This window comes from Daphnia pulex, chromosome 11 (genome assembly GCF_021134715.1).
Source record: "Daphnia pulex isolate KAP4 chromosome 11, ASM2113471v1".
Lineage (NCBI taxonomy): Eukaryota > Metazoa > Arthropoda > Branchiopoda > Diplostraca > Daphniidae > Daphnia > Daphnia pulex.
In genome coordinates, this window is record NC_060027.1 from 3108431 (window position 1) to 3132073 (window position 23643).

Here is a 23643-nt window from a genome sequence, read left to right on the forward strand (position 1 = left end):
TGCAAGACGACGTCAAGGAACTTAAAAGTTTGGAAAGAAGCCGTGGAAAATGGAAACGATTTTGGGGTACGGCCAATCACAGACAAGCACGTGATCTGGAGTAGGCGGAGCTTCTCGGTAACGGCGAGATAGCCAGATGTGTGGCCGTGATATTTAGTAGGCTATGATTGAAATTGAAATTCGCCTATGGAGTCGACTACTTCACTAAATATGTGTTGAGCACCATCTAGCGGAGAAGAGTAGAGTTATCAATAATCAGGCGCCAATTGTAACTTTTTATGCAAATGCAATACACTCAAATATGCATTTTCAAAATGGGTATTTTTCCCAATTGTTTCATTAATGAAAAAAAATTCATTGACAATATCATTTGAAGTGATTATTATAAATTGTATTCAGATATATCACTGCAATATCACCCACACCACAATTCAAGGGGTGTAAACCAAATTCCATGGAAAATTTTATCAGAATAGAATAACAAACCAAACAATTAAAATATGGAAAATGGCTTAAAATTGCCCGAGGCAAGAACGGTGAGATGCAAATGATAAATCAGTGTTTGTATCAATGCGCAACATGGTAGAGATATGCAGCCAATGACTTGGTTCCTTCGATATAGTTACGAATATCAATCTTCTCGTTTTGGGAATGGGCACCATCGTCAGCAGCCCCCATCGGCAGCAGCATCACACTCTTGCCCGTAACCTCCTAAATGTTTTAAGTACATTGAAGTTATAACAAATTAAAACAAACTCAGAAATATAAATTTCATACCTGAAAGGTTAGAGTAATAGGAATAGAGCCACCTTCGCGAGTAAGATCAGGTTTACATCCATAGACTTCTTCCAAAGCTTTCTGACCAGCCAGATAGTGAGGATGGAAGGGATCAGCCATCCATGGCTTACCACTGTGGTGGTTAATCACCTTCATTTCATTGGGGCTCTCGCGCAACTTCCACATTTCATTGAGGTAATCATTTACCACTTGATTTACCTTCTCCGGTGTTTGATTTGGAACGATACGAATAGAAAATTTGCCAGAAACTTTCCTTGGAATAACTGTTTTAGCTCCAGGTTCACTAAAAGCCCCTTGAATTCCGTGAAGTGAGAGCGCCGGGAAGCGCCATCGATGCATCAGAGTTTTGGACTAAAATGAAATAATCAGCGGTTAGAGTTAAGTTATTTAACAATATTTGAGTTTCAATACCTTGTCAGTTTTGTGTAGCAAGTGGTTGCACCCAATATCTTTCTTGTAGTGTTCAAGATCGAAATCAATTGTGGCATAAGTTGCCAATTCTTCATCGGTGACGGGAGCTACATCAGCCATGATTCCAGGAACTAAGATCTGTCCCCTGTTGTTCACCAGTGTGTTCATCATGTAGATCAAATCCGCCATAGCTTCATGCCTAGTTAGCATATATTTAATTATGTATCCAAACTAAAGGCGAATGATTAGCAAAACACTTACACGGAGCCACCGAAAACGCCACTGTGCAGATCTTTATCAGCGCAAGCAACTTCGATTTCAAAATAGCATAGCCCACGCAGACCGTAGGTTAAGCACGGCTTGTTTTTACCGAGCCAGTAATTGTCGGAAATGCAAACAAAATCCACGCCACTCATAAATGCGTCTTTTTCTTTTTGCAATAGCTCTTCGAGACCTTCACTTCCCGATTCTTCCATGCCTTCAAAACAAAACTATGGGAAAATGAGAAAAAATAAACCCCACTGTCAGTTATATGATGAATGAATAAAGTGCTAATGAGTTGAGGAAATCTCACCTTAAGGTTGACTGGCAGATCTTGTCCTGTTTGTTGGAAAGCTTCAATGGCATGAATCCAACCAAGTACTGGGCCTTTGTCATCAGTGGATCCTCGACCATAAAGTTTACCATCTACTTCAGTCAAGACAAATGGATCTGTGTCCCATCCATCTTCCTGTACAGCATTATCACTATGTCAATTATACATGACAAACTAATCAAAAGCTGCATTTAAAAAACAACCTTGAGTGCTGGCTGAACATCCAGATGCCCGTAAACCATTACAGTTTTCTTGTTGGGATCATTCCCAAGTTTGCCGAAAAGAACAGGGGGTAGGTCTAAGATACTTCCATCATGCATTTTCTTGTGTTAAATCAAAAATAGTCTCAGATTAATTTATTTTCTTTGAAATTTATTTCATCCTTGTACCTGTTTGCCAACATCTTTTAGTTCTGTTGTAGCTCCAAGTAGTTCAAGTTTGGCTGCAACCCACTTGACCATCTTGAAGATTTCAGGGCGAGTTTCTGGCCTTCAATCAGACAACGATTTAGCATAAAGTTGTATTTAAATTTCTTCAATATGAAAACAACTTTACCATGCTGAAACAGACTTGATGGCAACTGCTTCATCCAAATTCTTTATGAACTTGCCTTTGTTGCTATCAATATAGCTGCAATAATAATAAACAGTACAAGTTTATCAACTTTAGAAAATAGTACCATACAACATTACGTAATAAGAAATATTTCGCAATATACCTGAAGACTGGTTTCAACGCTTCGGTCATTGTTCCGCTAGATGAGTAACTTTTAAAGACGACCGCAACAATGGAACGATGGGCGTTTAATGAAAACCGAATGAGATTCTCTGTGCTAGCAAAGCACTGTCAGAGCCTGTCACTGTAAACAAGTTTGGAATTTAGACTTGACAGACAGCTGATCGAATTTAGATATCGATGGTATTTCTATCGATTAACTTGGGGGCCACTAAAAATTTTAAACCCAAATTCACGTTAGGATAATTTAATTGCACAACAGACAACACCGAAATAGATTGATCGAGAACTTTTACTCTGAGCAATGTATAAATTCCTGGTACGAAGAAATTTGAGCTATATATATTTGCCCTTGCCGGAAGCAACGACGAGTTCACAGGTTTCAGCAATGCACAGATTCTCTCCAATCTTCTGACACGGAAATGTGCTACAGCACTTTGCTTGATATGCGTATTATAAAGAATGCTAATCCAGCATCATGCTATCGTGAATGTATTGAACTTTCTACGCAATTTATTCCGAAATAAATACGAAGAGCTCAATCAATTTCAACCAGCCATATTTATTCATCGACTATTATAATTTATTATGCCATACTGTTTAGATGACAGATGGATGCCGGAAGTGAGCAAACAGCTGATTTCCAATCCCGAAACTTGAATCATAAAAAATTCAGGAACCAAGGCTCAGAGATTCAAATTTATTTTACAAGTGGAAAGAGAGAAATAACGTCTCGACAATTCGTGACAAAATCAAGGACGAACATTTTTCACACAGTGTCACTCTGTCTCTTTTGATAAGTTTTATTTTTGTAGTCAACTAGTTACAATATCTTATCCATTTCAACACACCAAACTAAATTGATTGAAGACACTTGGTTATATATGATTGACAGCTGCTAGACATATTGTTATCTCCCAATAACCAATTGATAATTGAACGATTATCATATAGTACCTCTCTCGAAGACAAAATTTGAATACACATGCGTGCCAGTTATTTGGATGATGTCATACGAAATATCTAAAACAGTGAAAACGTTTGAGCGCCCTCTCTCCGATTAGTTAAGTTTCATCGGTTGAATAAATTAGAAAGATATATAGAAAGGCATTCCAGATAAAAATGAAAACACAAAAAAATAGGATATTCCATTCTGCACATTCACTGCTTGTTGTGTTGCCGGTCACGATGAAGGACGTTGCCACGCAATGCAACCGAATAATTTTGACCGCGCCGCTGGCGTCTAATGCATATAGTTATATATCTACTCTCTCGAGAGAGTAAAAAAAAAAGCTGTCCCCTTTGCAACGTGTGCACTGCTGTTATATGCGTGTTGTTCAATCTGCAAACAAAAGAAGGTCACACACACTTGTTATATATTTCAGAGTTTTTTAAACACAAAAACTCGTTTCATTTTATTTTGTGAGGGAAATTTGATACCTACGTTCAGGTGAGTTCGACCTTGTGTAGAACTGTTTGACTTGTTGTAATTTTAGACGTCAGAGATTCAGGAAAGGGAAGCTTTACAAGTGTAGCTCTAGGAATCCTCAAACGTGTTGCGATGAACGATACGAACTAGAAAAAAATAAAGGGCATGTACCTTTTTTATTTTCCCAAAAAGATTCAGGCAGCTTTCTTATCTCTCTCAGCTGTTTTGGTTCAACTATTTTCTTATTTTAAGAATCTGCTCCAATTCGTTTGGGAATTATAAATAGACACAGCGCGTTTTGGCGTAGAAATATTATCGCCGTTCTCATCTACACAAGAGTATCCTATATGATGTAGGTCATTAGACAGTCCGTGTTTTGACCTGTACATTTCAAATGACGTTCACAAACGACGGGGAAATAAATTGCTGCGGTTTTCTGTTGCTTTTTTTTTATTATTATTAACTAGACACAAGTACGGCACCGCATAGTTCCCGCTGATAGGCAATCGCTCACTCGAGATAATAATGCGTGTACACTGGAAGGTCTATTTTCGACTATGTACTGCTGCAGCCGGTGCGCGTTTCGTTCGAAGGAAACCGCCGGTGCGTATCATTTTGGTCAACCATCAACTGACCCACATAATAAAATTCGCTTAACACAAAATATTAACCGTTAGTGAAAAGATCTAAATTATAATATTTCAAACCTTCAAAAACAGCAGATGAAATGGCCTACTTTTTTTTTAAATTTGAGATTAACCAGAATATACCTTACCCGAGCTTGTAATGAATCGGTACACCGGTACATGTGTATTTCGACACAATTCTAGCTGCTACCCCCGACGGGGTGAGTCATATGGAAATTTTAGTCCGATGGAGAGAGAATTACTTTCGTTCCTCGTGGTTTTCCAGAACGAGTCGAGCATGTATAATATTGCTCTCAAACGTGAACACACATGTTTGACGATATTGCAGACTGTATAACCCAGTTGATTAGGAAATATCCCACCTTTTTTAACGCGCATCACATGAGATTGAACCACACAAAAAAGCAGCTCGTTAATGTATTCTTTATTTTTCAACCGCTATATACCTATACGATTGTTTAGGTACGCTCATCTTTTATGCCGAGGCACGATTGGCCAAGTCATCATTTATTGCGAGACGGGAAAAACTTTGTTGAGAACAAGGGCATTTGTCATCTGGGCAACATCAATATTTAGATCAAGGATCGGAAAATTCTACAAGTGTATACGTGTGCTGACGGGGTTTCACGATCAAATCGATCTGTTTATTTTTTTATTATTATTTTAAATTATTTCACGAATATCCGGGGCGTATAATTTTGTACCTTTCAAAAGAATTCTTTGTTGTATTTGAATTATTTCAGCTCATATAATAGAAATCGTTGTTGTTGTTGATTGTCCATCGAAAAATGGCGTACCCCAATTGTTCGTGGATTGTTAAACAACATTTTTATTTTTACAATCAATATTTTGAACAGTAAATTTAACCTCAAAGAACATTTCGAAATGCTGGGCTGCTGCTGTTGTTGTATATGATGAACATTATCGGTCCTATCGCGTTTATATGGCACCCAGTTTCCTTCCTCGTTTTGCGGTCAACCGACAGCATTGCACGTGAATATTATTTCCTTACAGCCAAATAATATGAGACTCTCTCTCTCTCTCTGTACACGTTTGCTAACTGTATCTCCCCGTCATGAAAAATTCTATCACGCCAAACAACAACAACAACGAAATTGCTCAATGCTGTGGGACCTAATTAAAACAGTTTTTTACTTCGTCCTTTTGTTTTGTTAATAATTCATTGAAATAAAGATCAAGGTGACAAGTTGATTGTCATGTCACACCACCGTAGACCCTCGGAAAAATCGCCGTATCACATGACACGGGCGGTCGTGAAATCCCACGGTGGATTACAGATTGTCGTCTTGATAATGAGCTAATTACGTAGAACAAGGTTACGTGTCAGCTGTTGCCAGCAGCTTATTAGCTTATACGTAGTATATATACACATTTCAACCGGATTGAACAACAATCAGAAAGGAATGTCGGATGAGGCACACAACAGCTGAAATTGTCTTTGCTGTACTTTTACGAGTTAGAGCCGCTTAACATTAGTTAAGTGGGGGACGATAGTTATTATAACGGATCCGTTTCGACACCGCAAGAAAATGACGTCGTTATTGGTCTGGAAAATGTAACTCAGACTTGTATATATTTCCTAAATGATGTGAATGATTTTTTCCTTGTTTCTGGAACGCTCAGACCAATATTTCTTTAAGTTAATCGTTCTTTTATTAGTTACTGAGCGCCCTGGATTCACCAAAAAAAAAGTCGTAACTAGAACGTGTGTGCATGCCATACTGAATTACATATCGCGTAATTCAAATCTAGCCGAATTTTTATAAACAGATGCTGGTAGTATCATAAGACAATAAAAATACCTTTCCACTGGAGCCTTGACACAACATCGCAACGCTATAAAGTAGTAACAAAAATATAAATGTTTCTCTCTTTTTTTATTTCGGTAGAATGACCAGCTTGGAATCATTTTTTATTTGTCGATATCGAAATTTCAAAAGTAAAAAGATACCGGGCAGCAGAAAATTCGCTGACACGTTTCCCTACCAGAAAATACACTTTTCCTTATCAAATCGTATAGAAATTTAAATTCAATGAATTATTCCACCGAAAAAAAGAAAGAATTAAGCTGTTGTGAAAGTTGGAAAGACTTTGTCGTTTTTAATTCAGCGCGTGTTGTTACACGAATTAAATGAAAGAACCACGGGGAATATTACCAGCAGCTAGATAAAACTTACACGTCATTAACATTGTTAAACGAGCTTTTTTTTCTGCGCTGAAACTGCCATTTTTGGGGGAAATGATCCAGTTGAATCGCGCGCTTGTTGTGGCCACCGCCACCGCTAAGAGGATTATTAAAATGCTCAGCAGCTTGACAAGAGTAGCGAAACTACATGGCAAATGGAACGAAGAATTTAGAAAGGGACACACAGACGTACACGTACCGGTGCTGTGTGCTGACCTACAGGAACGCACCTCGAAAAAATACAATGAAACTAGGCGTTTCCCCGACCTTCTCTTTTCTTTTAATTCATAGATTCGCCAACAACAGCAAAAAACGATTCAATTAAAATTGGGTTTTCCGGTACATAACCACATGCACGTCACCCGTGTCAAACCCCCAAACAGTTTGGAGGCTATCGGCCACTTTCGCCCATCGCAGCCGATGAGTTTTGGGACGTTTTTGAACGTGTCGTTTGTTTAATTTCTCCACAGTCCATTGCTCTGGCGAATGATAACCATAAATACAGAAAGAAAAGAGATTGGCGAGAGTCTAATTGATGTCGAAATCAAATTCCATAGCCTCATTCCTCGAGCAGAAAAGAGCCAAACCGAATCGGTTCTAAGGTTCTTTTTGATTATGACATAAGCCCGGCCAGCCACTTTCCTTTGACTCGACCATTGCCCTGGCGCGCGCCAGGGGAACCATGACGACCGAGCCCACGACAAGGTACATGCATTGAATAAGGTGTGTGTGTGTGTTTTTGGTAAAGGGGCGACGATCTGAGAACAATAGTTACCCACCAGCTCGAACTTTCACTCCGAAAAGGACGACGAGAAATCGAGAATCTAACGCAATTGGAGTAGTAGTAGTAGTAGCACACACGCATGAACGAGAAAGCGTACACCAAAAATAACTTTTGATCTATGCTTCTCTCCTTGACGCCAATGAAATTCCTTAACGAATGAAAAAAAAGTGAAATAATTAAGCAATTTGTTTTTAAATGTGCCTTATACGCACCATTGTATTCTCCCCTTCAAATTTGTTTTTTCTTTCGCGTCACTTGGATATTTTGTGTTTTTTTGGGAAAAACGTTAAATTATAATATGTATCGAACATACAGAGACAAGTGCAATTTAAAAAAAAAAGACGTTTGCCGAAATAACAAATTTTTAAGGCTTGTCGGGAAACGAATCGAGAAAGACGGGGCACTGCAGATATGAAATTCACTTTCAAAAAATAATCTTTTTGAAAGGAAAAATAAAAGAATTGAAAAAAAAAAAATGTGTGTGTGTAGAACCTGTGAGGGAAATTGATAAAGTCGTGGGAAAATCCTGGACAAGAGTATTATTTATGATACAGCAGCATCAGCAATCAAGATTTTGAAGAAGAAGAAGAAAAACCCTATGGACAAAAATTGGAATGTACAAAACAGCAACAACATTAAAATGGGAAGGACTCGAGAGAATTGACGATGCGATTTACTGCCGTAAATCTCTTAAGATTTTTTTAAAAAAAGATTCAAATTTTTTCGCTCTCCAACATTTTCAATTTAAAAAAAAATCACACGTGATGGATGATGATTGTCTTCCAGCAAAATATTAATTTTCAATTTAAATTATTTCCTTTTCTTTTGAGAAAGAAAAAGAAAAATTTCGATAAAAAAAAGTCGCCAGTCGTCCAGTGAGAGTGAGAGCTGAATACAAAAAGGAGAGAGATGGGTGTGTTGAACGCTAAATGACGAGTTACCATGTGAAAAGAAAAATAACGTTTCGTAACGGGAAAAATGTGTTTGGAAGGGGCTTGCGAAAAATTGAAAAGCCGCGTAAGTTCGAAGAAGAGTGGGGGGAGAAAAAGAGTTGCTCGAGTCCTGGACGGCGCAGATATACACATTATATAATAATTCAAAAATAAAAAAAAAGTAAAGTTAAAAACTGTTACAGACATTCGGGGGAATCCCTACATGTTGTTGTTTCATCTTCTTCTCCGTTTCAAAGATTGAGCGTGAATTCCTCGGCCATGGTGTAAGCGCCTTTGACCGTTTTGACGGTGCTGGCATCCGAGGCGGAAGACGAGGAAGAGATGACGTCCTTGTCGTCCGAGTAGCCGCTCTCGTCCGAAACGTTGTCGTGGTCTTCGCTGGCCAGCATGTGAAAGGCTTGACCGTCGTCGCAGGGACTGGGCACCAGATTGAGGCGACCCTTGTCGGCCAAATTGGGGCTGTGATCCGCCGATGAGCAAGGCGACGATCCGCTGAACGAGTCGCTCTCCAACAATTCCTCCACCGCCGAATCGAGACGCAATCGAAAGTCGATCTCCTCCTCGTCGTACAAGTACTCGTCCCGCGATTCAATGTACTCGGAAGTGGGTCGTCTACAATTATTTTTAATTCACACACTTGAGTTGTTGTTGATTGAACGACGACGGATGACAAGTGGGAACTTACCGAGCAACGCCGACGTATTCTGGTTGACTTTGCCGGCGGATGAGGGCCCGATTCTGTTGCAGTTGGAGCTCGGCCGCGTAGTCGTTGACGCTGGCGGCTCTGCAGGGGAGCGAGCGACGGGCTCGACGCGGTAAAATGGGCGGAGGCGATGAAGGTCTTCCGCCGTTGTCGATGACGCAATCGGCCGATCCGAATTTCTTGCGGGCCTCGGCGCTCATTCGCCTCAGCAAGGGAAGCCGGATCGGTTTGACCACGGGACAAGAAGAAGACGACGATGACTCACTGGATTGAACTGGGCTGGAAGGACCTCCGTCGACACAGGAAGTGCCTCCATCGGGCATCAGAGTCACCTTTACCTCCGCCAAATCCTATTTTTTAAAAAGAACCAACGTCATTTTTAATCCGCCCGATTCTTAAAGGTCTAAATGTCGTACCAAAAGTCCGTCGGGTGAGACGGCATCCGGCGAAGGATCGGACTCTGTCATCATCTTGGCGGGCAGGGAAGGTGTAGAGATAAAGCGTTCCTCCTCTCTGACCGTTTCCAACGAACTGCGGGTGGGCGAAACGGATTGGATGACTGTGTTGTTGCGCTGGAGCGTCGGTGCCGATTGGGTTCCGCGCAGGGCCAAAACGCGGAGCCAATCCTTTTCTTCCACTTCTTCCAATTCCGGCGATTCCTCGATCGAGCCTAATTTGGGTGCAGATTTACACCGTTCCACCGGAGGTCTGTCCAAAATGAAAAACAAAGTGGCTTTTATAGCAACAACAACAACAAGGTGAAATTAAGGTCAAGTATATATGTACTTGTAGTTGTTGATTCCGGGCGCTAGTAAAAGTTTTCGCTTTGGAATGGCGCTGGAATAGTCATCGTAGAGACAGGCGGCCACTGAAAGACGGGCCGATTGTCGGCACAGTTTCTCTCGTCGGAAATCGTGCAAAGCCTCGCGGAGTCGCTGCTCCAGCCGGGCCGTCAGCTGTCGAGCTTGTCGACCCGTCGTGCACAGCACAGCGTGACACCGCAACTCTTGCTGCGATAACAAACACAAACAAAATAGCGTCAAACGTTAATAATGGTCGTAATATACTGAAAAACAACAACAACAACCAAAAATGATAATTTGATGAAGTTTGTCTTTACTTTGAGACGGCGTCCTTCATGACGGTAGACCCAGGCAAAGATGCGCGGGTAGGAAGGCGGAGCCGAGCACCACGTCACGCGGTGAGACCAATATTCCGTCAGCCCATGCTCAGACGTTGTTGCCTAATAAATATCAAAATAAAAAGGTTTAAAAAGGGGGGGAAGAAAAAACAATTCGGGAATTGGCTGACCCCAATCAGCATCCCCAAAGTCACAAGGTGACTGAGCTCTCCACCGTGTTTCCCCCCCTTGCTCATTCAAAGTGAAAGTCTCTCTGTGACTTGGCATTGGCTCTCGCCTCTACTAAACAACTTTTATATTCGTACATTTTTACAAGACTGTAATCATTTCCAATGTGGGAGAAGAAGAAGAAGAAGAAGAAAGGAGAAACATTGGACTTTTTTGGCACGTACAAGAGTCGTAAAGGTTTTTTTTTTACCTGAAGACCAGAGCTGCAAACGGAGAGTCTCATGGACACATCGGGCCGGCTACTCTGGCAATAGTTCTTCCATAAAGTTGCCAACGGTTTATCGAGGCATCCTTCACCTACAAGCCAAACATCGACAAGACACCAGACAAAAAAAACAATGTTTGTGTAAAATAATCGATATCAAAAACAGTTAGCTTTGTTTTGTGGGTTAATGAGATAGAGCTTCACGTCTCTAGCACAACAACAACAACAACAACAACCGTAATATCAGTCGTTGTTGCCGGGGAGTTTTTGGTGCTCGTCAATAATAAGACGGACGGGAAAAACCTCCCGTTACGTGTCGTTGGTGGTTTTAGCTGCTGCCATCGAGAACTCGGCCACACAACAGTATTCTTCCGACTAGTATCGCCCGCAGAACCCAATAGCCCCCCCATCCGCCAATAATAAAAATAATAATGGACATTTCTGGATTTTGTTTGTGTGTGTGTTAACGCCTACGTTGGACTCGCACACAAACCTCGGTGGTGATGATGGGCGGATACCCCAAAGAGGATGAAACAAGACATCATCATCATCATCATTTCCCATCCGGTTGCCCCTGTCGATTATAACAATAACTTTCAAAAATAATTCCGGGCGAAAATTAAAAAAACGAACGTCATCAATAAAATGTGAGAGAATTCCGGAGAATCGAAAAACACACACGCCCATTGGACATTATATGCGTCGACATGAAAATTTTCCCAAATGTAAAAAAATTATTTTCTTTCGTCTGCCATTCCCTTTTTCGGTTATTTACGACGTCAATGCGAAAACATAGAAAAAAACACCTTTTGAAATTTCCCCTCGCAGGTGTACTATACTCGTGACCACACGGTGGCCGGGATTGGGCAATCGATCCGTCCATTGAATTGAATCCAAGTTCCCCCACACTCGCGTTCGTGAAAAGAAAAAGAATCGTTCGAATTGTTTGGCAGGCGCACAAGACGTTGTGGAGAAAAAATTGAATCGCTGCCATCTTTATTCATCGACAGGTTCCGAATGTGCTGGTCGTGAGCTAACAATATCCCGCTGCTTGTTCCCGATAGATTATGTGAAAAACTGGAGCGGGTGGTGGTGGTGGGGGGATTATTATGAAGTGCGCCATTATTTCTGCACCAGACAGAAGCACCAAGGAAAACATTATTTGGCGAAAACCGTCAAGGACGACACTCGTGTGGGTTCTTCACCGTTACGTTATAGACTAACTCCTTAAGGGCGTAGCCAGACAGCCAAACTACACCTAAGGGGGTACTAGAGAAAGAAAAATAGACACACGAACGGACCCAGAGCGCGCACAGAAAAATGAATACAAATAAAATCCATTTGTGTATGTGTGTGTTTACCTTTAGCCCATCCGGTGAGGACGTTGCCTAAATAGACAACTTTGAACGAAGGATCCGATTCGGTGATGACGGCCGTGAATCGCTTCTTCCACCAGCGAGGCATCAGCGAAGTTTTCTTCATCTTGGCACTCAACGTTTCCATTGAGAAAAGAACCGTCCACAGTTGGGCCAACCCCACCACTCCCGACACACACACTCACGAAAATCGGCCAGGAGCACACACGAAACGAGCAATGTTTGCTCTAGTTGCAACGCTGATGAACTGATGGGACCAGCGAAAACAACACACACACACACACACAGCTCACACTAGTGACGAGCGGGCGGGCGTTAGATTATTGCAGCATTCAAACCACGACCCGGTTGGGCGGGATTCGACAACAAACCACATCCGCGCAGGCGGCGGAACAACAACAACAACGGACGTTCGGCATTATCGACGCCAGCCGCATGACACGGTGGTGTCTCTCTCTGGTCCGATAAGAGAAGAAATTGATAGTCGTTACAGCAGCCGGACCAAAACAATTGGCGAATTTTTAAATAACGCGGCACGTCCAAAGTCACAGAAAAACCAGACACCACCAGCCTGCAATAAAACAACCAGAGAGAGAAATTAGTTGACAACAAATTTTTTGACAGTTTCCAACTGAGAAAAGTTGTGATAATTAGTTGATTTTCTGGGTTAGATAAGGAGACTTTCAACTGATTACATCGAAATGAGTCAGTGGGGGGAAAAGCCCCAGTAAACAAGTTGGAGGGATAACAACAACATTTGTTTTGTTAAAAATGGCCTGATGATATCTAATGTCGTGATCTGTGAAACTAATAACCACAAATATCTCTTTTCTGGTCCAATAGAAAAGTGGAGGGAGGTTTCTTCTTCTCACTTTTAACACACACAAAAACAAGTAAAACTACGACAACTGGTTGGCCAAAAAAATAAAATATCTATCGAGCTGTTTAGAAGCCTGTAACCGTCTCGGCCGGTCGACCCAACTGGCCTGGATAAATTTCTTGATGACATCCCGTCTTTTCTTTCTCTTTTTTCAAGTCATGCCTTCGACACCGTTACAGTTCGTTTCGCATCTTGTGGAAAATACACAAAACGGGAATACAATTTCGCAATTTTTACTTCAAGGACTCTCCTTCTATTCCCGACAATCATTTTTCTAAACTTATCTTGTCGTTTTTTGTTTTATCATTTTCTCAGTATGCCCTGCAACGCACATTGGTAGAAGGTCGACATCGCAGTTTCCCAGTTTAGTTTTTTTGTTGTTTGTGATAACAAACTTGCACTTTTCTAAACAATTTTGTTCCCAAGGAGACTTTTTTTTTCGTTCACAAAATGAAATCGGGAGGCGAAATTTTCTTGTCCGACTTGTTTTCTTTTCTCGTTGGCAATCGAATCAAATGGAAAATTTATTTTTTAAACTTTTATAAATTATTTGAGAATGAAACAAGGGCGACTTGAACGCGAGAGATGAGCCAGCAGAGCTCAAAAGGAAGAAGCAAAACACCACCGGGGGGGAATCAATGGCGTCTTTCTCTCTCTACTACGTCAGTGAGAAACACACACTAGCCACACACACACACACGAATAGAATCTTATTACCTTTCGAAGAACACTTGAAACAATTCAGTTGATACACTAGTATCCGATGCAATTGAATTCACACACACGAAATTATTGAGCAGATTTAATTCGACACGAGGCAAACTCGACAGCAGCACTTTTGCAAAAGGCACAAACGTAACACCACACACAGAAAACACAAACTTCGGCAGGTTCGGCACACACACCTGGCTTCTTACAAATGGTGGAATGTTGTCTGAGCTTGGGGAAGAGAGAGAGAGAGGCAAGCTATTGAGAAGCCCTGCCCTACCTGTCTAACTGTGCTTCAGGGCGGTTTGGAGGAGGAGGGGGGAGAAACAACGGGTGGAGAGGGGGGGAGACCAAACAACCTGTGCGTGTGTGTAGAGTCGAATTTCAATTTTTTGGGAAGCCGCTGGGGATTGATTGCAGCGCTCCTAGCAGAGAAAGGAACAACTAAGATGGTCATTTTGTTTTTTTAATTTTTTCTCAAGGAAAAATGGAAATGATATCAACGGATCGTGTTCCACTATTGGTAATTAGTTCGTTTATGTAGAATTTGATATTAGTGAGTGAATACACAAATAGTATATACAGGGTAAAATTAAAGTTGAATGCAATTTTCATTTTATTTCATTTTAAATGAAATTCAAATCAAGTATTATTCATTCACGGCCGCAACGGTGTCGGCTTGAGGTTTTATTTAAATTGATGACGTGTTGGAAAGATCTTTCGAGACATACGTAGAGAAAAAACGTCCTCCACACTTGCATGTAGCAACTGGTTTTTCTTTTCCTTTCAAGAATTCGTCTGAGCCTTTTTTGCTTTTTGTCTAAACTCAGGGCGAGATTCCAAGTATTCGATGCTAATGACGAATTTCAAGGAAACAAATGTAGATGGCGTCCCTTGAAAAGTCTATCCCGAATTTTTCGTGCTACTCATGCCGCAACAACTTGTTGTAACATGGCCACACTACAAGAAAAAAAGACAAAAAAACCGGCTTTCCGTCGAGGAAGTGTTACGCACTGGCAAAAAGCAGCCAACCTGATTGGTTCAGACGTCCCAAGGGCTTCCATTCCCGTTTCGAGATATCGATTGGCTTTAATCGGAATCGAAGAAGTCAAAAATCGATTTCCAGATCAACGCCATCTAACGTTGATTTTAACAAGTTTTCACTTTGACTCATAGATGGCGTGGGAGTAAGCGATTGCCCGCAAAAATAGATCTCGTTTGAATTTGTTCATTTCTGGGCGGCAGTTCTGCGGTTTGATTCCTTTCTTTTTAATGCGTTTCCGTGTGGTACCTACTACCAACCGCAACACTTTGGAGTACACTGTAATGAGTTTGTATCAGGCACCACCTGGCGCTTCAGCGCTGGATGACTAGCTCACATTTTTAATGAAAAAGAAAAGAAAAAGAAAAAAAAAAGTGTTTCTTCTATGTCGTCGTAGTAATTTTTGTTTTCTTCCCAAATGAAAAAAAAAAAAGACGTAACCGGCGCCAGATGGTCACGGAGAAACGACGGACGATGGCAGATACCAACAACTATTACGCACGAATGTATTACACACACGATGGCGCGCGCGTGCTCACGAAAAAGAAAAACAAACCAGGTAAAAAAAAATTGGGGAGGACGAAACACGAAACGAAAAAAAAGTGAAGTAGAGCATCGTATTTTTTTCTTTTCTTTTTTGAAAAAGTGAACTAGAATGCTAGACTGGCCGGGGAAGACGAGAGCTCGCAGAAATGTTTGTTTCATCCGACGAGTTACGAATAAATTCAATCGACGACGTCCATCCAGCCCACAAGAGTCGACCGCAAATCAAACAAAAAGTAGAAACGTGGAATAAACAAAAAGGTAAATGAAACATAAAACATGAGGGGGGAAAATGAGCGAAAAAAAAAGAAGATGGACCACATTTTATCTCTCGGCTTATTTCTTTACTTTCCGATTGGCCGAATAAATAATTTGATCCTTGGTAGTATTATGCACAAGCCGGTCCGTCCTCAAAAATTGACTTTGTCTCTCTCATTCCATTTAGAGAAAGAAGAAGAAGATAGCGATGACAAGCGACACAAGGGAGACAAAAGAGACTAACCCACTTTGATTGAAATCCATCAAAATAGGCGAAACAAGAAATAAAAGAACTTGCTCAAGCAAAAGATTTTTATTGTTTCGTCGAGACTCTATCAAAGAATTCGCCTTCTTCTTCTTCCGTCTATAAGCTGTGGCTCTCAGATCGTGATGAACGCGTTCACCGCTCTGATAAAATGTTGATGTACCCGGCGGTACCCAGTTGCTATAGTTTATACAGAGGAAATTATTCACGGAGAATGGAACAATAATCGTAACAATAATCCCGTTGTTTGGCTTATTATTCCATTCAGATCTCTGGTCCCTTTTTTTTCTTTGGAATAGATAAAAGAATTGAGGTTTTAATCCGTGGAATGTAAAAGGAAGGCAGTAGGCCTAATAACCGCTTCGGGGACACACTTGTTGAGGTGTGTAACATAGCCCACAGTAGGCTACAGAACTCAATCAACATAGCTGTAGGAAATTGTTATTAATCTAGTACTATTGTGTATAGCGCCATATTTCTTCTATTTCAAAATGGGGGGGAGATGCGTCTCAAGGTTGTAGCGTGACTATTATACAGACTATATACGCAGCGGTGCCGTTTCTTTTTGTTTTTACGATATGATACTAGGTTGGCCGTTTATCTAGGAACTTTTTGGTTTAGTTATATAAGACGATGGCTATCGGGCGCCCTAGAAAAGAAAAAAAGAACTATTATAGGGGATCTACTTATTCTTACATTATCGTAACCATCTCACCGAGAAAAAAACAAGATGATCGGTGACGTCAATGCCAGAACCGTCATGCTCCCAATCGCCAACCTTCTTTTAAAAAAAATTGAAATACACTAAAAAGTTGTTTATTACGCAAATTTTACGAACAAATTGAAATCCCCCTAAAGTTAAGTTAAAATTTGAATAATCAAATTTTTTTAAATTGAATTTAAAAAATTAAATTCTCGAAAATGTTTGTATCGAATTGGGATGAACCAATTAAGAATAAATTGGTTTACAAAGAAGAACAAGACAGGAAAGAAAAAAAAAAAAAAAAACGAGTTATCCAAAACCTCAAAAATTATAGAATGAGGTGTACAAGAAAAACTGGTAACCATCATCACACCACTGGGCGAATCATTTTCAAGACTATACAGTGTGTGTTGTTTCTTGCGTCTATGTGTATATACATCAGCGAAAAAATAGAAAAAAAAATAAACCGTTGCCGGCGTGCACTCATTCTCGCCCCGTCTATATAGTAAAGGAACAACAGCAGCAGCAGCAGCAGCAGCCAACACACAAACCGAAATGTAGGTCACTGGCCTGTTTTCCCGTTCCCCCCTTTTTTATATGTGTATATATACACACACACACCCGTTCTTATGGTGTTTGACTCCTTTAAGAAAAAAAAGGAGAACCAACCAAACCGCACACACACACACAGAAAATAAGGTGGGAGATCCCGATTGTGCGGGATCGACAATACTACAAAAAATTGTTGTTTTATTTCTTAGACACCGAGTGTGTTTTGTAAGAAATCAGCGATGGTAATTATTCAAATGGTTGGAAACAAACGTAACAAAAAAATTGCGCAACGTCAAATGACAAAATTTGGGAAAATCGCAATAACCCCGAAAAATGATTTCCTAACGATTGTGTATAACAGCCAGAATAATATACCGGTCCTGTCTATCGACATAAACCGAAGCTAAAAATGAAAAACAAGAATCGGGAATAGTCCAAGATTATGTCGAATCCCAAATAAAACAAGGACATCAGTAAAATTCTTCTTTTCCTGCATATTTTGATAAAATTAAAAATAAACCCGTCCTTCTTAATAGCTTTAGCTAAGTAGTTTGCGGAGATGAGACTGGCTCATTGGATATGCAAAAATAATAATAACGGGAACCGGATTAAAAATAAATTGAACATTTGTTTCTCTCTCTAGCTCCAAATGTCGGACGCTGGTCAAAATGATTTCAATTCGGAATGAACCAGCAGCAACAGAACGAACCCAGTGACATTTTCTCTCTCTCTCGGAGAAGAAGAAAGAGGAGCATCATCATGTAATACAGCGTGACACACTTTGAAGGAAGAAGAAGAAGAAAATCCGCCCGTTCTTTTTTATTCTTTCACGCGCGCGCGTATTTCAGGGTGACCCCGATTCTCCACACACATTTTTATGATTTTCTCGTCGAAAAGTGTGTGTGTATACGGCTCGCATCTGTTATTACACATTTCTACGGACGTCATAATGTATTAGATATTTACTGTAGTTGGTTGTTGCTGCTCCGACTACAATAAATAAAATTTCCTCCAATGTTGGATTAATTTTCACAGGTCCCAAATAGGAGGATAGACATAAACCTTATTATTAATATCTCACAGAGGATCCATCCTCTTTCCCCCTTAATCCGATCGTCTACCAGATGCGATGCACTCCGGCGGTGGTGGTGGATGCCAGCCGTCACATCGTTCTGATATGGAGGTCAACGCGATGTGGTGACAGGGTCGCTCATTTCGGTCACTATACACACACACATATAATCACATTGCCCTCAATTTTTTCGGGTTCCCCTATTTTTTGTGAATCTAAAAATCTAAACCCGAAATGAATTTTGTCAAAAAACGGTGATGGCGCAAAAATTTTGTGTTTGTTTCCCGGATTCTTTTGTGTTACACACAAAAAAATATTAAAAAAACCCCGGACGGATATGAAAAAAAAGAATTGCGGTCCGTCGGACGGTCTGGACTTGTCCGATTAAGGTCGAACCGTACAACTTCTGGGTCTCCTTCGGGATCCTGTCGTGTATGTAGAGTTACCCTCATTTACAGTCGAGTCGAGTGTCTGTGCCAAGAAGAAGAAAAAAAGACCGGTAGCTGCGGATTTGTATTGGACGATGTAGTGTAGTAGTAGTAGTACTGCGGTTGGGAGAAAAAGAGGCGGATTGGCGCGGAGGAGGAGCCCGAACGAACGAACCATTTTCGGTTGTTTGCCTTATTGACGGAACGAGCCGCTTTGGTTCAGGCTCTGCTGCAGAGTCTCCTTCTATTCTGCGCCTTCCTTAGCTCAACTGGGTGGGTAGGTAGTAGGACCTCCTCTAGTATCTAGTAGTACGTTTCGCCCGCTTTTTTCTTTTTTCTTATTTTTATTTTTCCGAGCTGGGGCTGGTGGAGGAAGAAGAAGCAACGGCCAGGCTCAGTATCTTCGACACCTGTCTGACGGACGGTTCTAACGTCGCGATCCTCTGGTGCGGACCGGAGGTATACAAATCCCCCCACCCCAACATTAATTTCGGCCAACGCCAATTACGACGAATAAAAGGATTTTCAAATGTTTTGACATCAAACACCAGAAATTTTCCTTTTTTTCCCAACCAAAGTGTTTTTATACCGAGTGCGCCAATTTCATTTTCGAAAAAAAACCAATTTGTTTGATTGAATTATTTTAAATGTCACGGATTAAGTGCGTGTGAGATACAACAACAAACTTGCAAGTGTGTCTGTGTGCCTTCTTTTGGATTATCAACCAGATGACTTGAATTACAAAAATTTTCTCGGTGAGTCTATCGTTCGTTCGTTCAAATTTCTTTGATTGAAATTACCAACCGGCGCAATTTGATTATTTCAAAGAAAATTAAAAAAATAAAAAGCTGAGAGATCCAGAAATGAGCCCAACCAAAAAATGTAATTCTTTTTTACTTCTTCTTCTTCTTCCACCTTTCCGCCCCAACCGACCCACCTTCTTCTTCTTCTTCCTTACTGCGTTTGTATCGTCTATACCTGAATAAGAGAGCCCGCGCCGCGAGTCGGGCGGGCGACTGACCTCATTTTCTATTTGGCTGCCTAGCAGCTACAAACTTCAAATAAGAAGAAGAAAAAAAAACTAACCAAGCCACCAGCCTTCTTTTCTAGTTTTGTGAGGAGAGAAAAGAACTAGACAGAACAAACCAGATTCTTCAGTTGTTCTCCTTTTTATGTTTGTCTTTCTTTCTCTCTTCGACAGAAACAAAATTTTACCCGTTCGAGAAATTGGAAAAATTCGTTTCGAATTTGGCGCTCAAAATTCATCCAATAATTGAAATGACATTTTTGAAGTAATTCAAAAAAGTCATTCACAAGTTTTTGTTATTTTTAGAAAAAAAGGGGGGGTGGGGAGGCTGGAAGGGGGGGTCAACCTCGAGGAACGTACCTGGTCTATCTTGTCTTAACCTCATTTTCACGGTTGCCATGCCAACAACCCCTTACACCGAGAAAGAAGAAAAAAGAACCCCCCTTTTTTTTCTTCCTCTACAATCGATTTCCGGGTTAAAAGGTCCAGCGCCCTTTATAATATTTACATACTACTACTCTCAAGGATTTAATTTTACTCCACCCTCCCATGTCCGAAAAAAAAAATCTACCGTGATCAGTTTCGGGAATTTTTCGCGACTCATTTCCTTTTTTTTGCGCATAAAAATTTAAAAAATGGAACGTCAGACAACAACAACAACCAAAAAAATGGGTAGTAACGTGCGTACACATTTTTTCGAATAGGAAATGTGGGACACGGCCTACCTTTTTTTTTTCCTCCTCCTCCTTCCTCCTCCTAATACCCCCGTTGGGTGAGACCAACTTCTCTTAGTTGGTTGGTTCGGTTTTTCTTCTTCTTCTTCTTCTTTGGTGCCTCTTGGGCCTAACCTACTTTTGTTCCTCACCACCACCACACGACTCACGGATTCAGGGGGCGGAGTCTGGTGGTTTTTATTTTATTTTTCAGGGGGGTCCTACACCGCGTTCTACTTGTAACATCAAAACAATAGAATCATCATGAAATGATTAGTCGCAGCCATTATTACCTTTTTCTTCTTTTTCTATTTCTGCTTCTTCTTGTCGCGTTTGATTTTTCCGGGGGGATTTTTATAACAGCGCCATCTAAGACGACAGGCAATTGTAGTGGAAAAGACGCGATCCGGCCGGATGTGGACACACATACCAAGAAGAATAGGACAGCTCACACACACACACACACACACTGCCTAGAGCTTTACACACACGCAGACACAGCGCGTGTGTTGCGCAACGCTGGACTGGGGGCTTATAGGAAGTTGACCTACTTCTTGGTCTTCTTCTTCTTCTTGCCAGTGTGTGGTGCAATCTCTCCTCTTGAATACACAGACACACACCTCGAAGAGTGTAAATTTCCAAGCTTTCCGGTCCAGAAGAATCTTTCTTTTAATTCATCTAAAATAAATAAAAATTTCTTTTAGTTAAAAGAAAAGGAAAAGGAAAAAATAAAATGTTTTACCGTTAGTTCAAATTGGAGGACATTGCAGCAGCAGCTATCGACGTCTTATGCAATTCCGGACACGACGGAAGTTGTAGTTTTCGATGCTGTCGACATTCTCATTTAGTGACCTACATTTCAACACTTCCCCCTTCAAAAAAAAATGGACAGTATTACGCTACACAAAAAAATAATACATATTTAAAAAAATTCAGAAAATTTAATTTCGCTGGAAAGAAGAAGAAAAAAAAAGAGAAAATTTTTACGGGAAGAAAAAAAAAACCGCAAGGCGAAATTTTTTGAACGACGCCGAAAAGATAATAACAATAATAATAAAAAAATATTTTTTTTACAAGAAGAAAAAAAAAACCAGGGCGTACATACTAAAAGGAGAGACGGAAAAAGAAGAGGAAAGCAAAAGTGCAACGAACTGCACAACGCTTTGGCCTACATTTTCACCACCAGGCGAAAAAAAAAAAGCTGCTGCTGTGGGTGGTGGGTGGGTGGGTTGTGCGTGAGCGAATAGACAATTCTTCTCTCCCGTTTTTCGTGCGTTCGATGCGCAGTCGAACAAAAAAGAGCTCCGGGCGGAATTCTCTCTCTCTCCTGTGTGTGTGTGTCTGTGTTCGGACAATTAAACCTGGAGACGATGACGATGTGCATCGCTGTGCTGCGTGTGTGTGTCTAACAAAAAAAAAATCACGTGACTACAAGAAGAGAAAAAACGAACATGATTCGACAACTTTTTTCAAAAAGAAAAATTGTCCAAATGAGGCCAATACAACGAGGCAAAAACGTGATGGACGTCCAACAACGTCCGTTTTTTATCTGCGTGCGTTCCACTTGCGTTTGGCCAATCCGACCGGAAGAAATTGAAAAGATTATTTTTTTTTCTTAATTTTCCCCCGCGAAATTTGAAAATTTTCTACTAACCAAACAAAACTAGGCTATGGGAGAGAAGGAAGTCTATGTGGTCAGACAACAACATTTCAGTCGTTGGCAAGGACGTCGTAGATCTTGGTTGGTAATAAATATGGCGACTCGACAACGTCCGATACGGATCTAGCCAGAAAGAGAAAAATTCATTTTAAAAGGAAAGAAAAATAAACGGACATGTACTAATAATATAACGGTTCCTTTCCCCCATCTATGGTCATATGTATATATATATATATCTTACCTACCTGTGATGAATTTTTCTTTCCTTTTCTTTATTTTTTTTCCCCCCTCATTCCTTAAACATCTACACAAGGGGGGAGGGGAGTGAGTCCGTTTCGTGACGCGCGTCGCCCGAAAGGCAAAAACGAGAGAGCAGCAGCGCCTCTCTCTGGTTCTGGTGACCCACTTCCCGGTTGTCGGGTTGACCTCAATTGCCAAATCCTTCCTCCTCCTACTTTTTTTTTTCTTTTTACCTTCCCACCCTTAAACCAGTGTGTCGACTCGTCGACGACGACGGATGATAACGGAATTCATGTTTCAATTCCCAATCAACAATTTTGTTTCGATCGTTTCGCTCTCGTGATTCCGTCCAATAGGCAAAACTCTCCTTCCAGTTTTTTCTTCAACAACTTTGGCTAGTTATGCATATCTGGGTTGTTGTTGTTGTTGTTGCGACTGGTTCCTTCGTCACGCACAAACCAGAAATGAAAAGAACTTGTTGTGTGTGTGGATGGAACCTTCTTTTTTTTTTTTCGCTGGGCTGAAGGAAAGAAAAATAAAAAACACACCTGGAGGTGGTTAAATATTTTTTCCGACGAGTCCTACTTTTCTCTCTACACACATGGACCTGTTTTTCCTTCCTCCCCTGGGGCACTATACCTGGTAGTAGTACAGTCGTAGTAGTAGAGTGTGTGTGTTTCTCTCTCTCTACACACACACACATCCACCTGCAGCAAGGACGATGTTGGTCGAGTGCCCAGGAAGAAGAAGAAAGTCTCTCTCCGCTCTCTCGTTCACGCTGTTGGGTTGAGGAGGTTTCTGTGGTGAGAAAGGGGAACATTTCATGAAATGTGGACGAAGCCAAATGGGTTGTCCTCCTCCTCCCACTTCGGTCGGTGGGGGGGCTCTCCATCCGTCACGGGCGGATGGATATGCGACCTACATTTTTGGCAAACACATCACACATCGTGTTCGTTTATTATTTCTTGTTATATCCTATAGAAGAAGAATAATATTTCTTGTATCCAAAATAGTTTTGATTTGAATTTTTTGTTTCTTTTTTTTTTACTTTACAGATTTGTTGATGACACGATTTTCCGTTCCATGTGCGTCGATTCTGATCCGCCGCCTGTGATTATGAAGGTGGCCCAGTGTTGTCCAGTAGCTCCAGCAACCATCCGGTGTTGCTGTAGCTAAAACTCCTCCCACCCAAAAATAAAAAGAACGAACGAAATTCTCGGGCGGAAAGTGACTTTTTCAGTGTTTGTGTTGGCCTGGGCGGAAGAAGACAGAAATAAAAAAAATTAGAACAAAACAGCTCCTCAAAACATTTCCAAAGGTTCCAAACCATAAACGACGGCG

At 40.9% G+C, this 23643-nt stretch overlaps 2 protein-coding genes and 1 long non-coding RNA gene across 8 annotated transcripts; all 3 read right to left on the minus strand.

Moving 5' to 3' along the window:
- Positions 1 to 369: 369 nt before the first annotated feature.
- LOC124208152 (cytosolic non-specific dipeptidase-like) lies at positions 370 to 2998 on the minus strand. Of its 2 annotated transcripts, XM_046605875.1 has the most exons (10): positions 2836 to 2998; positions 2523 to 2663; positions 2360 to 2434; positions 2194 to 2293; positions 2008 to 2127; positions 1784 to 1939; positions 1471 to 1700; positions 1210 to 1408; positions 778 to 1149; positions 370 to 711 (listed from the first exon to the last, which is right to left on the minus strand). In XM_046605875.1, the coding sequence occupies exons 2-10, from the start codon at positions 2549 to 2551 to the stop codon at positions 568 to 570; spliced, it is 1425 nt and encodes a 474-aa protein (XP_046461831.1). In that variant the 5' UTR covers positions 2552 to 2663; positions 2836 to 2998; the 3' UTR covers positions 370 to 567. The 2 variants fall into 2 exon arrangements, with proteins under 2 accessions (XP_046461831.1, XP_046461830.1); XM_046605874.1 differs by lacking the exon at positions 2836 to 2998 and having other exon boundaries at positions 2523 to 2686.
- Positions 2999 to 7789: 4791 nt separating this feature from the next.
- LOC124208151 lies at positions 7790 to 14799 on the minus strand. The gene is made up of 8 exons (XM_046605873.1): positions 13809 to 14799; positions 12197 to 12782; positions 10821 to 10927; positions 10382 to 10504; positions 10048 to 10271; positions 9678 to 9969; positions 9244 to 9611; positions 7790 to 9170 (listed from the first exon to the last, which is right to left on the minus strand). The coding sequence occupies exons 2-8, from the start codon at positions 12336 to 12338 to the stop codon at positions 8789 to 8791; spliced, it is 1638 nt and encodes a 545-aa protein (XP_046461829.1). The 5' UTR covers positions 12339 to 12782; positions 13809 to 14799; the 3' UTR covers positions 7790 to 8788.
- A 5809-nt stretch (positions 14800 to 20608) lies between these two features.
- Positions 20609 to 23490, minus strand: LOC124208153. Of its 5 annotated transcripts, none has more exons than XR_006880307.1 (6): positions 23351 to 23490; positions 22942 to 23277; positions 22057 to 22185; positions 21145 to 21807; positions 20696 to 21080; positions 20609 to 20635 (listed from the first exon to the last, which is right to left on the minus strand). It is a non-coding gene; the product is annotated as an uncharacterized LOC124208153 (long non-coding RNA). The 5 variants fall into 5 exon arrangements; XR_006880309.1 differs by having other exon boundaries at positions 21145 to 21274; positions 21508 to 22185; XR_006880310.1 differs by having other exon boundaries at positions 21145 to 22185; positions 22308 to 23277.
- Positions 23491 to 23643: the final 153 nt, after the last annotated feature.

Bases quoted from the DNA above. Each gene is read 5' to 3' on its own strand.
- LOC124208152 (XM_046605875.1), bottom strand. From the start codon at position 2,551: ATGACCGAAGCGTTGAAACCAGTCTTCAG. The intron at 2,294-2,359 runs GTAAAGTTGTTT...GTCTGATTGAAG, and splicing joins ATCAAGTCTGTTTCAGCATG to GCCAGAAACTCGCCCTGAAA. The intron at 1,409-1,470 runs GTAAGTGTTTTG...TATGCTAACTAG, and splicing joins GGCGTTTTCGGTGGCTCCGT to GCATGAAGCTATGGCGGATT.
- LOC124208151 (XM_046605873.1), bottom strand. From the start codon at position 12,338: ATGGAAACGTTGAGTGCCAAGATGAAGAAAACTTCGCTGATGCCTCGC. The intron at 10,928-12,196 runs GTAAACACACAC...TTTGGCTTGTAG, and splicing joins CCTCACCGGATGGGCTAAAG to GTGAAGGATGCCTCGATAAA. The intron at 10,272-10,381 runs GTAAAGACAAAC...TTGTTATCGCAG, and splicing joins ATGAAGGACGCCGTCTCAAA to CAAGAGTTGCGGTGTCACGC.